This window comes from Chanos chanos, chromosome 13 (assembly GCF_902362185.1).
Source record: "Chanos chanos chromosome 13, fChaCha1.1, whole genome shotgun sequence".
Classification (NCBI taxonomy): Eukaryota; Metazoa; Chordata; class Actinopteri; order Gonorynchiformes; family Chanidae; genus Chanos; species Chanos chanos.
Genome location: NC_044507.1, coordinates 21,692,044 through 21,709,401, shown reverse-complemented (window position 1 = coordinate 21,709,401; position 17,358 = coordinate 21,692,044). Strand labels below are relative to the sequence as shown.

The following is a 17,358-nucleotide window of genomic DNA, read 5'->3' as shown; positions in this document are numbered from 1 at the left end:
ATAGGTGGCAAAAATGGCATGCACAGCCCAATGATGGGTAGTGTGTGTGGTGTGTGTGTGTGTGTGTGTGTGTTGTGTGTAATGTGTGTGCGTGTCAGTGGTACAGGTGGTGATAAGAAGGCGGGGGCTGGTGGTGGAGTCTGCCGCTCTGGGCACAGCAGGTGGAAATGAGTGGCCCAGGGGTGAGACAGGAGGCAGATGACACTGACGTTGGATGGGAGTCGAAGCCTTCCAGCCAAAGAGAAGCCGGCACTGCTATGTACAATCTCAATGAGAGTGATCAGGCACTCAGCAGCCTCGGGCTAACTCTGCTGTCTATAAGGCATAGGCGTGGGACAGCCAAAGAGTCTGTCAGTGGAAAAGTACTCAACTATCCCCCCCCCCCCCCCCGCCCCCCCAAACCCTTTCGCCCCCCCCCTTCACTGGGCCTGGTGAAAAGTCCATTCGTTTTTACTGGGCTACAGCGTATGTCGGCTTAATTTCAGCTTCCGTTTTGTCCTCTCCCACCAGCCCTTTGGGGGGAGGGGTTGTGTGTAAGGTCAGACTCTATGTGAAAAGAAACAGCAACAGTGACTGAAAAAAAATGAAAGGTAAAAGGAAGCACCAATGATCTAACAATTACCAACTAGATTTAAATATACTGTTATAGAAAGAGGCCGGCAGCCCAGCAGGGCCGCCCCACGAGTACTTGACCTGCTGTGGTCAGGACCAAGCCCAAGTCCCTGGTATGAAATCCCAGCCTGGGTGCTTCTTCTATGATCAAATTCACACACACACATGGCTACAACTGCTTAGTCTATTCATCCACATCTCTCTTTTCTCTTTCTCTCTTTCTGTAACACTTCACACCGGCGTGGTCCTCCTGTTGGCAGCGTCTTTGAAGTCCTTAGTGTTGGAGTTGTGGGCCTGTAGGAACTCTCTCTCTGAGTTGAGGAGCGCTCCCATGGCCGCCTTGCTGGGGTCCCGGGACAGCGTGTACATAGAGATGTCGGCGGCCGCGGGGCCGGTGTAGCCGGCTTTGCCCATTGGCGACGCGTCGCGGGAGGCCGGCTCGCTGGAGCGGCAGCTGGAGCGTCGGCGGAAGCGGTAACGGTAGCTGGGGATGCGGCTGAAGGCCGACTTCTTGATCAGCTCGGTGCGGGACTTGGCGCGCTGCTTACGGTGCTTCTCGATGAACATGTGCACGGCCAACACGCCGACCATCTCGGCCATGATGAACGACAAGGCGCCGAAGTAGAAGCTCCAGCCGTAAGAATAGCTCTTCTTAGAGTCACTCTGGCCAGGGTCACCCGAATTAGCCGATATATACACGATGATCCCAATGATGTTACTGAGGCCTGTGGGGGACAAGAAGGAGGGGGTGGGATACAGAAGGGGAGGTGGGGGGGGGGGGCGGTTGGGGAGGAGAGCCAGGGAGAGAAGAGAAGGAGTTACAACACAACATCCAGCTGTGGACATGTCATTCCATATCATTACACAAGAATTCCCCGCTTCTCAGTGAAGCACAGCTAAAGAAGTGTCTTCAGTCTGACTCATCTTTCTATTGAGAATAAATAACAAACTATATGAAATCTCTCCTTTAGAGCATTAGCCCTGATGTGTTCTTGTGCAGTGAGTATAGAGCAATGAACAGGCCCCAGGCTGCAAAGTCGTCAGGGGCTTCGGTGGCAATTAATTCATCGCAAACCACATTCAACTGCAGCGCATGACGCTTTCATACACGCACAGTTTGAGTGCTCTCACTTCCTAATGGGACCTTATTTAAACATTTGACCAACACACAGAGTTTGTTTGATGTTTTCCTTCTGTCAGCCACTTACATGAGAACGCTACACAAATGGGTCAGTAAACAGAGCAGCTGTTTGTTTGCATTGTTTCAACATAGGCCGTCAGACTTAATCTCCGTGGACAACATTACTGTGACACAGCTTCATAACCTTCTGTCAACTAATTCATTCACCTCATACTACAGCCAGAACAACAAAGCTAGGTCACGTCTCATGGCAGCTGGGGAAGGTTTGTGACAGGTATTGATTGACCGAAAGGTAGAGCCAATCAGAGGAGCCAAAACACAAAAGCTACAGTAACCATGATTGCACTCTTTCCAGTCTGGGGAGTCCTGCCATCCTACAGACAACTTGACTCAAGGGAGTCACAAAACGGTTTTGAGCCGTGAGATCACAGCAGAATAACACCACCGTAGCACACTGCTTTAAAGAACAACAACAGCAACAGCAACAACAACAACAACAACAACAACAACAACAACAACAAAAAGGCAAAGCAGGGTCAGTATTGTTGAAATTTAAATGAAATGAACTTAACTTGTGTTAGGTTTTCAGATTTGCAATGTGTGTTATTGTCCTAGAGTTACACTTACACCACCACCCCCCCCCCTTTGTCCCCTCCTTGAAAATTGTTTAGTGGGATTGTAAATATTCACCCTTAAGGGAAAGTAGATTTAATATACAGCAGACTGAGGTTCTCTTCTGATAACTCAAAAAAAAAAAAAAATCAATTTAAAGCTAACCGGACACTGGGCTGCCTTGCACTACATTCTTTTTGTAATACAAACGTATGGAGAGCTGGGTGACTGTTAGAGATATATCAGAGTATGCATCACTAGATAGCTAATTCATACATCCACAACAGGAGCACTGTAGCCAGTGATGTAAGTGAGTTGAGACAGTACAAAAGCAGACAGATAAAGCCAAAAGACTGAATAAAGAGACAAGAGGGCAGAATGTACTATGGCCAAAGGATGTGAAAAAAACGCATCCAGATGGATAATGTGAAAAGACAGGAGAGAGTTAGCATAGGTTGTCTCACGTCTTTTTCAGGAGTTGGATCATTTGGGTCTATTCACTCGTCATCAGCTCACGGTAAAAAAAAAAAACAACAACACCAAAAAAAAAAACCAACCCAAAACCCCCCCAACCTTTGTTCTTTGATTTTGACTTATTCTAACTTGTTCCCTTTGCAGTGTCCTTACTCACCCTCATGGAAAACTTTTTTGCACTGAATACAAACAAGGCTTGGTAACATCCTCAAGTGACCAGGCATGACCACTAAAACTTACAAAATATTATTCCCGTTGTTTTTTTTTTTTTGTCCACTGATCAGAAATGCAGTAAGAAATTTCACGTTTTCATTTTGACATTGATATCCCTTCAGTCTAGCCAGTGTAAATTACAAGCAGACTGTACCAGCTCTTTCAGAGAGGTGACTGAAACCCAGACCTTCACATCAAAGACTCCGCTCAGAAGAGCAATTCGTTTGCAAATGATCCACCACGACTGCGAGATAAGGACAGGCCATATTAAGTGAGCTAATGAGTGAGAACAGAAACTCTCTCGCAAAAGAGGAATAAACTGCAAGTTCAGGCAATTTTTTTTTCTTTTCAGTTGATCATCATACAGCACAAATAATAGTCCAGTCAGATGGTAAAAAACATAGATTTGGATATTTTACCTCTAAATCTATTTTGTTCCACATGTACTGGAGACTGAAGTATCAAACAGTGGAGGAAGACATAGAGTTCTGCAGTCACATAAAAGAAGAATGATGAAGTGTTTTTATGTCTTAAAATGTACCCAGTGAAGACTGGGCTGCTCGTAAAGGTTTAATTAGCTGTGGTAGTAATACAGGTAATAATAGTAACGTTGGAATAGTTTTATTTTAATGGTAATTATATTGTGTAACACTGACAAAGTGTGCGCCTCTCTCCAAGGTTGGGTCTTTCAGACTAGTTGGGAAGTCCTTAGTACTACTCCACTGACAAAACGCTACCGAATGCTTGTTCAGTTCAAAAACTTAAAAAACCAAAGAAACAAAAAAAACGGAATGTGTTCTACAAGTCAGTTCACTTAAATCAAGCCACGTAACATAATTCGCTAGTAAGGTGAATATAACTTGGTATACCACAGTTGTGTGGACAGCTGGGAGATTGTTTTGATCTGATAGCATGAGAACCTGGGGGGGGGGGTTTAGAAATTCCTGTATTGTCAATACAAAAATCTACAGTATCCACCTGCCTAACTAACTGTCTAAAGCCTTGATACACTAAGGCTAGCTCATCTGACACACTGTTGTAGTTAGCAGGGTCTAATTAGATAAGTTATTGCTTGGCTGTCCAAAGCGCTTGCTGACAGGGTGTAACCGTTTCTGATTATGTAAACTTGGTTAGCTGCTGCCAGAGTTGATGAGGTGTTAGTGTGAAGTGACACCATCATGTTGCCTGGAGATTCCAACTTTGATTCCTCGACCAGCTAAAACAGAGTCTGCGTCTCGTGTTCACGGTCCGGCGGGAAAAATGTCCTCCCACCCGAGATGAACTCAGTTTTAACTCAGTTTTACCCACATCAGGACCATCCTTACACTACCTCAGTCAAATCGGAAACAATTAGCAGTCTTACTAAAACCAAACCACTTTCAAGGGTCTTTTTTAAAAGTCTTTCCCTTTAAAACAGAAGAGAACCCTCTCTGTGTGAGTGTAGATGAGCTGGCGTGCAGGCTTATCTGATCTGGTGCCTCAGCTGCCCTGATCCCTGAGCTGGAGGCTTCTGGCTGAAGGGACCTTCTGCTTCCCTCTCATCTGTTTAGCTCCTGGCACAGAGACCTTCAGCTACACTCTTGATTAAACCTTAGAACTTACTGAAATTCAGATTCTCTTTCTCTCTCTCTCTCTCTCTCTCTCTCTCTCATGCACACACACACACACACACACACACACACACACACACACACATGCAAACTCACAACCACTTAAATTCATAACAAAGCCCATGAACTGTTATTGCATTGTTAGAAGCATCTGTACCATTCAATAATAGGCATTGGAGGTTCTGGCAAGGCAAGCACATAGACCAACTGGGCCAGAACCATGAGTGTCTCTTAATGCTGGATTACTGTTGCTGGATTACTCTGGCATTCAGAATGTAGAATTTTAGGAACAAACATCAATTTCAGTATGTTTAATTTTGAAATGTTAAAATATACACAGTTGATTTCACACTGACAAATTTGCCGTGTAGCACCATGGCCCAGCTTTTGTAACTTTCATTTTTATGCTTGTCAAATTCAAAGTAGAAGTAGTATTTTAAGAGAAAAGCAAAGCTTTTTAATTATATTGTTGTCCTGCAGTAAGGCATCATTATTCAGTAATCTGAATCTGAAGCTCATATGTGTGAGTAGCATGTTCGATCAAACAAAAACATAAAACCAACAGTCCCCAAAACAGTTCAAAAGCCCCAGTCCTATTTGATGTATAAAGATGAAATGTCTCACCAGCAGAGACAAAGAAGATTCCAGCGCTGAGAATGACATTGTGACGACTCCTGTAGAACTCGCTGGCGGCCACACAAAGCCCACCCATGAAGAGAAGTCCCACACTCATGATGGGGAAGATACTGGATGCCCGCACGGCACCTGAGGGACACACACACACACACACACACACACACAGAGACTTGCATGAATCCTTGTTCATACTGAGTACACCAAAATGTTTTGCCACATTTTAAACTGAGCAGTCTCTTTGCTGTGTCAGTGACTGACTCCGATCCCCGTCTTAAGTTATTCTGGTCCTTAGATCTGAAGCAGTGGGACCAGCTGGTAGTCAAACTGAGCCCTGTTCTTAATGTTTCAGAGAAATACACTCAGTCTCTGACACTAACAACTCAACGTTAAGATCTTCCGCCCTGCGTGTGGAAAGAGCCCACTCCTTAGAGCACTAAGTTTTGGCACGTAAAAGTCAAGTCTGAGCACTGCAGGACACTGCATCTGTCCAAAATGCCTCACACTGTCCTACCAATTAGTCTCAGACCAGTTCTCAGCCGGAACACTCTGCTCCCCCTGCGCGTGAGTCGATCTGGATTCATTGACCCTCTTCACTCTAGAGACCTATACGCTGAGGCTTGGAGGTTGGTTGGAATGGCTAAGCTGAAAGACGAGGGAACGTTAAGCGAACGGTGGCCAGTCATGTTGGGATTGTCGTTTACTGCCCCATCCCTCTCATCTGCCAAGGCCCCGTTTGTTTTTCAAGAACGTAATGTTTGACATAATGTTTTTTCTGTTTTGTTCCCAGAGCAGGTCGTCAGTTCACTTTCAACAGCCAAAATGATCTCTGTGGAGACATTACGGGCTTGAAGTACCGGACGGTCTTATCTGACACCCTAATAATGCTCAACGCACAGGGTTGCCCTGTGCACAGTGAACCTGTTGGCTGTGAGGCAGCTGTGCTGTGCGCATAGGATTCCTTTACAGTTTGGTTCTAATCAACAAAGTGAAGAAAGACATCATCTCGGCTAACAGGTTAGGATACTATTAAGATTACAGGGTAGCATTTACTCCTCATTAAAACTGCTAAACAAAACTTCCAATTTGTTATTTAAGTTATGATGACTGACGTTTACCGTTGCTTTTTGAAGAGTATACATACGAAAACCTGTGACGGAAAAAGGCAGTAATTTTCATATTGTTTTGCCGAGTCTTCCTCTGTCTTGTTCTCATTTATCTCATGTTTCTCTCTCTCTCTCTCTCTCTCTCCTGCCCTTCCTCCGTGCATCACTCTCATCAGGGAAGATCAGCAGTCTCCACTGACACACCCTGTTAATGTATCGGTGCTCGGGGGTTGACGAAAAACTCTTCCATCATCCAATTTTCCTGCCATCCCTGAGAAATGTCTCACTGGCCGAGCGGCGGTTAATTACACCAGGAGACGGAGTGTTTTTACTAAAGAGGCAGGAAAGTGTGTGTTGTATCAGCATGCTACCCAAGCAATGAAGCTACGGCTCATGACAGGTCTAATTTCAATGGTCATTTATATCTAGAGTGTCCTGCCTTGAGGGGCAGGGGGATAGTGATGCATAGCCAAATGGGTGCGTGTGTCGTAGATTGTGTCGCCCGTACACGGGATGGAAACTGTAGCTGGGGTGGAGGGGTGGGGGTTGCAGTTTGAGTAGTCTGTGAAGACAGGTGGAGGCTGCAGTGTTTAGAAGGAAGTTGTAGTTTGAGATTGAATAGTCCATAAAAAAAAGAAATAAAGATTGAGGCTGTAGTTTGAGAGTCATGGAGTGTGTGTGTGTGTGTGTGTGTGTGTGTGTAGGGGGGGGGGGGTTGGGGGGGGGGGGGGGGTTGAAGGCTGTAGTGGAAGGGATGGGAGCTGTGGTTTGAATAAGCCATACAGGGAGATGGAGGCGGGGCGTGAGTGAGTGCGTGCGTGATGTAAGCTGATGATGTGATTGGTTCCCAGTCTTCATCTGGTTCAGTCACTGTGCACTTACACACAAAGGCTTGAGCCGGTGGAGGAGTGTGTGTGTGTGTGTGTGTGTGTGTGTGTGTGAAAGGAATGCCTGATTAAACCCAAATACTGAGCACAGTAAGCACAGAGGGGACCGCCTTCAGTTTCAGACAGAGAAAACAGAATATGAGAGAATGCTAACAGCCTCACAGAGACAGAGTGAGAGAGAGAGAGAGAGAGAGGGAGACTGTACAGTGACTGAACATAAATTGTGGTCTAAGAGGGCATTCAAGCATTTCATCACAATTTTCAGTCAAAATGAGAGTTCACCTTAAGCCAGGCATTTGTGGTAAATGACAGTGTTTATGTGTATCACTGCCACATTATTTGTGTTCTATTGAAGCCTAGACAATGATTGACAGGTCAATATTGCGTGTGTATATATATAAATGTATATATAAATACACTACATATAAATACCTCCATATGTTTATATATATGTTTATAATTTTTATATATATATATGTAGGTGTGTGTGTGTGTATATATGTGTGTGTATATATATGTGTGTGTGTTTATCTGCGTGTGTGTGTGTGTGTGCATATATATATATACACATACACACACACACATATATATACACACACATATATATATACATATATATACATACACTACCTTGGCCAATCTGTTGTCTCTTTCTTCTCATTCACACTGGGTACCTTCAAGATTTCTCTGGGCTTGTCCAGTTTAAGAGAACAGGGTCCAGACTCATATGCACAGACATGTCATCTCACTGCATGGTTTGTTAATGTTTTCTGGCAGCATCCTCACACTGCAGTTTGTGTTGTTTACACGATGCTGAATCCCAAAACGGCTGGTGATCTCCATTAATTCCCACTGTGGCAGGCTAGTGGCGGAGGTTTATTTATTAATTTGTATTTATTTATTTATTTGGTTTTGGGTGGCTGTGTCTACATGACATTGCTGCGGGTGATTTATCTGTCTCTCCTTTAATCAGGGCCGTGTGTCGCCCTGCATGCAGATTGCCAGCGGAGCAAGATAACGCTGACAGCACATGGCTAATGCTGTGTCCCAGCCTCATATGAAAACAATGAAACACAACTTTCAGATGCAGGGTAATGCAGTAATATCCAGTTGATTAGATAACATCCAATCGTATCCAAAATATTAAACTTTACATAAAAATTGCTTAATATTACGATGTTATTGCTTTTGAACAGCAGTGTCCGAGATCAGATCTTGAGAACGTTCCAGAAAAGATTGCATTGTTTTCCTCAGCTTACATATATCCCTGGTACGGTGAGTGAGACAGAGATTGTAAATAGCACCAGTTAAGTGTGTGAGCGTGAACACACAGCTGAGTGGGGAGAGGAAGATGTCATGGAAACGGAGGGGCAGTTAAATCGTCGTCACTGCGCGTCCACTCCAGGCCGAGCGAGATTTACGACTGAGGGTGTTCTGGGATATGCTTCGCTGGACGCATCTCGCCTGTTCGCCTTCAGTCACCCGGCAACTTCGACACACCCTGGACCTAATGTATGAGATGCTAAAAACTGTGGAGGTCATTGTTAAAATGAGGAGAGCTTACTGGACCCGAAAAAGACAAATCTTTTCTGCCAGCGTGACCCTTCTCTAAGTGTATCATAATTTTCTCCTTTCCCTGAGCACGTCATAAGTATTCAAAAGGCCCAATGTGTGTAAATCTGACAGAGGGGTGTGTGTGTGTGTGTGTGTGTGTGTGTGTGTGTGTGTGTGTGTATGTATGGTGTGTATGAGTGTGTGTGTTTGTGTGCATGTGTGTGTGTGTGTGTGTGTGTGGTTGGGGGGGGGTTGGGGGTGTATGGTGTGTGCATATGTATGGTGTGTATGAGTATGTGTGTGTGTGTGTATGGTGTGTACGAGTGTGTGTATGTGTGTGTATGTGTGTGTGCGTGCGTGTGTATGGTGTATGTGAGTGTGTGTGTGTGCGCGTGTGCGTGTGTGTTTGTGTGTGTGTGTGTGCGTGTGTATGGTGTGTATAAGTGTGTGTGCGTATGTATGGTATGTATGAGTATGTGTGTGTGTGTGGGGGGGGGGGTTGGGGGGTGTATGGTGTGTATGGTAATGTGTGTATGAGTATGTGTGTGTGAGGGTGTGTGTGTGAGGGTGTGTGTGTATGAGTGCGTGTGTGTGTGTGTGTGTGTGTGTATGGAGTGTGCGTATGTATGGTGTGTGCGTATGTATGGTGTGTATGGTAATGTGTGTATGAGTATGTGTGTGTGTGTGTGGAGTGTGCGTATGTATGGTGTGTGCGTATGTATGGTGTGTATGAGTATGTGTGTGTGTGTGTGTGTGTGTGTGTGTGTGTGTGTATGGAGTGTGCGTATGTATGGTGTGTGCGTATGTATGGTGTGTATGAGTATGTGTGTGTGTGTGTGTGTGTGTGTATGAGTGTGTGTGTGGGTCACAGACTTACGCAGAAGGTACTCTGCAGCATCCTGTTCATAATCGGCGTCTTCTGGAAAGTGATCAATCTTCTTACAGACACCTCGAAATGTCCCTGCAGCATCCACACACCAAGGAAGACACAGACAGAGAGAAAGAGAGAGAGAGAGAAAGAGATAGAAAGAGAGAGAAAGAAAGAGGGAAAAAATGGAGAGTATTAACTTCCCATTTGTGGTCTTTTGTATATGCATGCCTCTGGTAATGCTCGTACTTAAATGGCAGAGATAATGAGTATGTACGATTATACATGCATTCATTTTTACATGTATCTGTCTCGCATTTGTATAAAAGCATACAGTACACATGTTTATTTTTCTGTGTTTGCCTGTAAGGTCAGAGAACACGCGATCTCTATGTTGTGGATGTGTTCATGCATTGCTGGGCACTGTGCATTCACTGTGCTGTGCTCTCAAGATGACGAATGAGCGAAAATAACTGCGTTTGCCCCGGGGCACAGCGCAGCACAGCACAGGCTAACCAAAGAGCTTTTCGCACCACATACATACACACAACACACAGCACAATCTTTAAACGCAGTGAATTTGTGAAACAGCCTCACTTGTTTACACAGGCGGCCAACAAAAGTCAAACGTGACAACATCTCTGTCCCACATGAGCATTCATGTCTGTGGTCGCCACACATTGGTCAGAAAAAAACAAAACAAAACAAAACAAAACAAAAAACCCCACTCTTTTATAATCCAAAACACAGAGCACAGTATCTCACTCACACCCAAAACAGTGGCACAAACAAAACTATAAAACCAAACAAGGCATAAACATATTTTTAGTAACTCCATACACACATTAAAATTTCTGGTACCAAACCTATAAAATAACCAATGTATGGCTCCCTTACCGATACAGTCACTTGACTTGGCAGGCTAACGAAAACACAATCAGTCAAAAGCTTAGCAGCATGTACAAATGTAGCTAAGTGCCTCAGAGCCACAGAAATCGAGTACCTTACACTCCTACTACCAACAAAATTATACATAAGAGTAAATTAACACTCACCGGCCTCTTCATCAGAAACACCGGTCTTGTAGGCACACCGTGCTGATGTACAGTTACAATACGGTGTGACCATGTACTGTTTGTGTGAACCACCCTCTAGCCTTTCATCAGTGGTCAGTTTCTGATCACAGGACCACTGGCCGGATATTTTTGGGTGGCAGACCACTCTCAACCAGACCGTGATTCTGTCTTGTGTAAAAACCCATCACTGTGCTGTGCCTGACACACTCATACCACTGTGACAACCACAACCATGTCACAACCATGTGACTACCATGTCACAACCATGTCACTACCATGTCACAACCATGTCACTACCATGTCATAACCATGTCACAACCATGTCACCACCATGTGATAACCATGTCACCACCATGTCACAACCGCATCATAACAATGTCATAACCATGTCACAACCATGTCACAACCATGTCACAACCATGTCACTACCATGTCATAACCATGTCACAACCATGTCACCACCATGTGATAACCATGTCACTACCATGTCACCACCATGTCACAACCGCATCATAACAATGTCATAACCATGTCATAACCATGTCACAACCATGTCACTACCATGTCACTACCACGTCAATACCATGTCATAACCATGTCATAACCATGTCACAACCATGTCACCACCATGTCACTACCACGTCAATACCATGTCATAACCATGTCACTACCATGTCACTACCACGTCAATACCATGTCATAACCATGTCATAACCATGTCATAACCATGTCACAACCATGTCACCACCATGTCACTACCACGTCAATACCATGTCATAACCATGTCATAACCATGTCATAACCATGTCACAACCATGTCATAACCATGTCACAACCATGTCATAACCATGTCATAACCATGTCACAACCATGTCACATCCATGTCATAACCATGTCAGGGTTATGACATGCTATGACCTGTGATGAAGGGGGGAGAGGGTGGCTGAAAAGTTGTGCATCAGATGGGTGCAGTCTGTAAGTGTAGATCTATTTTGGCTATAAGGCAGATAAACCTCATAGAGTGGTCAGTGAGTGTATATCCAAGGTAAGTGTTCCTAATAAAGTGGACTGTGAGCCTGATATTTGTTCTTAAAGAGCCTGTGACATAGAGGTATTTTCTCACAAGTGTGTTGCATCGTAAGACAAAGAGGGTAAAACAAATCGCTACAAAAACTCAAACTGGTATTTCCTAACCCAGTCATGACGTGCTCTGAGTGGTGGTGAAGGCCTGGAAGCTGCTGATTTAATAGGAGAGTGTTTTAAAACTCAAGGCAGGTCACCTTTAGGAGCTAATCCAATGTCTGTGTTCAATAAGCACTCCGACAGGCTCCAAACACCCTGCTGTTGACACCGACGCTGTGTGTCTTTGGACGGAATGGCCAGAGCTCATTACGAGAGCCCATATGTGGCAAATGGAAGTAATCTTCTCCCTGAGCTACAACACCCCGAGCACACGCCGCACTGCCTGGCTAAACAACCACACAGAGAAACTCACATCGCTGAAACCTCTATCCTGGACCAAGACTCCCGGTGTGTAAAACTGAGGGGATTTGTCAGAATTATGTAGGGTGTGTTTTCTGTGCCTTCCCTCAATCTGCTTGGCAGAGCTCAGACATTAGACTGATGAATTTATAGGATGTCACAGGTCATGTTTAAACATGAATGTTTAGATTTATTAGACAGTGTATTACATTTCAATAAATCCACTATGCAGTCTCCTAAAACCTTAAGAATGTCAAGATTATAAACCTTTATAAACCCGAATGACATTCACATTTATGTATGAAATGTCTGAATACCTGATTTAATATTTAATTAGTTTTTCATTTGAATTTTTTATTATGTGCATTTTTTTTTGTAAAATGTAACCCTGATTTTCTCTATAATTTTTCTTCCCTCTGTGTTTCATGTCCCTCTGCACTCCTTTATTGTCTGGTGTGTGTTTGTCAGTGAAAGATAAATTGTCAGTAGGTACATCACCATGGCAGGTAACAGGATGACCACACACCGGACCCCTCCAGCAGTGTTTAAACATGCACTCAAACACACTGCTGCAGAGAGCAGAGAACCAATCACATCCTCACACACAGGGTTTTTCTCTACTGTATCAGAGTCATTTGGATGACTGACCAAAAAAATGTGTGCAGTTGTCACAGTCTCATGCAAAAAAAATGAGATAAATAACTACAGTCTAGTTTTATCTGAGTTTACAGCCTAAGCAGCCAGGACATCACGCCGTCCTTTGGGCCAAGACACGATGCACAGGGTCCTGCCCCTTCTCCACGGCTGTTGTATAATTCACCTCACTGTCTGTTCTCTTTCATGAACTGTCTAAAAATACACAACTGTAATGTGTCTTGAATAGGTGAGAATGCTAGAGTGTGTGTGTGTGTGTGTGTGTGTGTGTGTGTGTGTGTGTGTGTTTGGATAGGTGAGAATGCATGAGTGCATGTGTGTGTGTTTGTGCTTGTGTGTGTGTGTGTGTGTGTGTGTGTGTTTGGGTAGGTGAGAAAGCATGAGTGCATGTGTGTGTGTTTGTGCTTGTGTGTGTGTGTGTGTGTGTGTGTGTTTGGGTAGGTGAAAAAGCATGAGTGCATGTGTGTGTGTTTGTGCTTGTGTGTGTGTGTGTGTGTGTGTGTTTGGGTAGGTGAGAATGCATGAGTGCATGTGTGTGTGTTCGTGTGTGTGCGTGGGTGTTGCATGTGAACTTACTGTATGTGTCTGGGAGTATGTGTGAATGTACACATGTGTGAGTGTATGGATGGGGGTGTATGTCTTTACGGAGTGCAGGTCATAACGTGGAAGGCAAGCTTTGTGTGTGTGTGTGTGTGTGTGAGTGTGTGTGTATGAGTGTCTGTGGGTGTCTGTGTGTGTATATATGAGTGTGTGTGTGTCTGTGTGTGTGTGTGCGTGTGTGTGTGTGTGTATATGAGTGTCTGTCTGTGTGTGTGTGTGTGTGTGTATATGAGTGTCTGTGGGTGTGGGTGTGTGTGTGTGTGCGTGTGCGCGAGGCAGGCAGTGAGACATGTTGCCTGTGGTAGGGCTGTAATCCCTCCTGACTGCCTACAGCTCCAGCCCTCTGCCACGCTCAGCATGGCTGCAGGTGAGTTCTCAACACCTCACAGTCAGTCATTCTTTCATTCATTCATTCCGCTCCATTCATACTCCCCGACACACACACACACACACACACACACACACACAGACACAAAAAATAGGCCTATATAGAAGAAAGGAAGAGATAAAAGAAAAGGGTTGCAGGGATTTTATTGCTGACAAAGATAAATGATTCTGTTCATGTTCATCTTAAACACACAGTCAAAATCTAATTGGGGATTTGATCTTTAAGGGGTTTTTTCACAGTAAGGATTAGGACAAAAGAGCTGGGCATAAAAAGAAAAAAGTCTTGGAACACAAGGGCGTACCCAAGAGGAGTGTTTATTGACAGGATGCCAGCCACTGGATTTCAGTGGGGGGACATGCGATAGCTGTCATTAAAGAGGAGGGTAAACAGAGGACAAACCAAGTGCCCAAGTCACACGGCTGAATCTGAGGTTCTAGGTCCTTCAGTGAATCTGAGGTTCTAGGTCCTTCAGTGAATCTGGGGTTCTAGGTCCTTCAGTGAATCTGAGGTTCTAGGTCCTTCAGTGAATCTGGGGTTCTAGGTCCTTCAGTGAGTCTGGGGTTCTAGGTCCTTCAGTGAATCTGGGGTGCTAGATCTTTCACTGAATCTGAGGTCCTAGGTCCCTCAGTGTGGTGAGACAGGAGGCCAGGGAAAACCATCAGCTTTACACGATATTAATTCAATTTTTCAAACAACAGTTTACAAATAATCTTCTCACTATCAAATGTAAGCTGTAAGCTGTGCAGAAACAACCCAGACGACAATGATATCTCAAGCCTGGAAAGCACAGCCACTCACAAACTGTGACGTCTTGTCAATTTCCCTCCCCTTCCCTCTCTGGTTCTCTAACCCCTAACACCATGCACACCTGCCCCAATACCGCATCTCGTCTGTAAGAGCAAGGTCAGTGGCAGTCTGTGGAGTTTAGATGAATGGCACCAGGCTTAAAAGCATCATCAGAAAAACCTCGGCTGGTGCATTTGCTGACACTCACTCCGATTTAGAGTGAGGTCCACAATTTACATACGCCATCCATACAGGATCCTGTTTGTCAGAGCTACAGCACCAGTGATATCAGAGGACTTCATCCAAGAAGGACAGGAATGCATTAGGAGGGAGAGAGAGTATTTCATTAGCTTTTATCTGTCCACTCTGCGCTTGCTATCCGTACAAACGGCCCCTGAATAAATAAAAGGAACAGTAATGCTGTTATCTCAATAGTTCTCCTGGAGAAAAGGAGCCCGGAAGGCAAGCTGCACTGCAGAGCTCTTCATTCGCTGTCTCTGCTGGCCAGTGGCTCACAATGATTTGATTAGGCAATCGGATCACAGCTTCCTACAATTTGCATGCGATGCTTGTCTTTCTAGATATAAATTCAATTAAGATGTATTTTTCTGTTTGGTGTGTTTTGTTGTGTTTTGGTTTGGGTTTTTTTTGGCTTTGTTTTGTAGCCTGCAGGTCAGGGGATTTAGCGTTCATCAAAGCCTGAGTCATGTGATTGGTCGTCAATACCCAAGACCTCTCCTGGCCACGTTTGTGTCTGTGTTTGAGACCACGGGTAAATGAAACATCTATACTCAATTTTGGACAAAGAAAAGAAAAGAAAAGACAGGAAAAGAAAGGAAAAGAAAAAAAAAAAAACAGCAGAATTCACCAGTGAAATATATTCATCACCAGCAAAATGTATTCATTTAGTCCACACTCTTTTCCAGAGTGGCTAAGAATGATTTTCTGTGTCAGAGGTCAGATGGCTGTGGGGTAGCCTTGGGGCTGAGGTCCTGCCTGAGGGATCAGACTGACAGAAAACCACTGTGCTTAAGATTCCAGCCAAACTGCCTGAGCACAGAGAACACACCGCCCCTCACACACTCATCTCAGACTCGTTTTCAGTCAAGGTTGGGTTAAGAAAGTTTAGGAAACTGATTATGTGAACTGCTTTTTTTTGTAATTTAAGTTTTTATTTTAAACATGGTACAGAACCGCTCATGTGGCACAACATACAGAAAAACAAGTCAGACAATGGGATGGCAGAACAGTGAAAAAACAAGTGCTCCTGGTTAAAGGAAGATAAAGTTGTACATACTAACCACACAGGAATTTTGGTATTTAAATATTTCAGGAGAAGAGGAAGGGAGGGAAAAAAAATCTTACATTCAAGCTTCTATTTAGAGGTCAAATGAACCATAAGATAATCCCAAATTTCCAATGCCTGGCAACCTTCCCCCCCATCCTAGCCAACATAACCTCATATGATGCTGTTTCACTCATTAGCACTTTCCATTCTTGAAGTGTCGGACATGTGAACTGCTTTTATTCAAGTCTCCTCCAGAGGAGGGCCAAGCCAAGCAGAGGTGAGCTGACCTCCACAGGAGAGCTGAACCAAGAGGAGGTGAGCTGACCTCCAGAGGAGAGCTGAGCCAAGAGGAGGTGATTTGGCCTCCAGGCAGGAGGGAGCTGCCAAGCACGCAGTGCCTGTCTCCAGTCGATGGCAGAGTCATTCAGGCGAGATGTCTTTAAAGGTGACAGCTGTGTCAGAAGGAGAGCTGGGAGATTAAGAGGAGATGAAGATCCCCCTTCATGCTCTGGCTGTCCACTGGGCCGGGCAAGGGGAGTCAGCAGACTTAACGCACGTCTATTCACGAGGCACCAAAGAGAAAAGGCCATCGCCAACAAAAGGATATGAGAGAGAGGGCGAGGGGGGGGCGGGGGCGGGGGGGGGGGCAGGGAAAGGAGAAAGAAAAGACGTTCTATCTCTCTCTCACTCTCTCTCTTTCTCTCTCGCTCTTTCTTTTTCTCTTTTGTGTTTCTCTCCTCATCAGAATCTCTTCTTCTCTGTGGCAGACCCTCAGAGGCAGTTGAAAGACTGCAGCAAAGCTGGGCTCCTGGGAGAGGACTTCTGCTGCCCACTCTGATACACACACACACACACACACACACACACACACACACTCTCTATCTCTCTCTCTCTCTCTCTCTCTCTCCCTCTGAGTGAAACACTGTTAGTCACACTTCACAGAAATACATGCTCAGCTTTAATTTAGACACACATTCATCCTAAGCTTTAAGGAAACTTACTGTCCAAGTGTAAAGACTAAATTTATGCTGAACGGAGCGGCTGAGCAAAAAAAGACAGCATTTCCATAAAACGCTCCTGTCAGGAATGACTTCCTCTTCTGTTTCCATAAAACAGGAACGCGATAAGAAACCGATGTCATGACTAAGAAGACCCCCACCACTTCCCGCCCCCCCCGCCCCCCCCCCCCCCACACACACACACACACACACCCACCCCCCACACATCAATCCTTATTTTACCCATCTTCACAGCTTCAAAGCCACCGAGGCTTCAGAAGGAAAATGACTTCTTGGGGATGCATTAAAATACAGAACCCACTCTGCCATTCAAAATAGCTGTTAAGTATTCTTGCCCGGCATGCTTAAGCTCCAT

The 17,358-nt window shown here is 44.7% G+C and overlaps 1 protein-coding gene across 1 annotated transcript in view; it reads right to left on the bottom strand.

The window, feature by feature from the left end:
- Window positions 1-843: 843 nt before the first annotated feature.
- cacng3b (calcium channel, voltage-dependent, gamma subunit 3b) overlaps window positions 844-17,358 on the bottom strand; it is a 26,990-nt gene continuing 10,475 nt past the window's right edge. The window contains exons 2-4 of the mRNA XM_030790368.1: window positions 9,720-9,803; window positions 5,287-5,427; window positions 844-1,337 (exon numbers count right to left, since the gene is read on the bottom strand). Coding sequence (XP_030646228.1) covers window positions 844-1,337; window positions 5,287-5,427; window positions 9,720-9,803 — 719 coding nt within the window. The remainder of the gene's footprint in view (window positions 1,338-5,286; window positions 5,428-9,719; window positions 9,804-17,358) is intronic.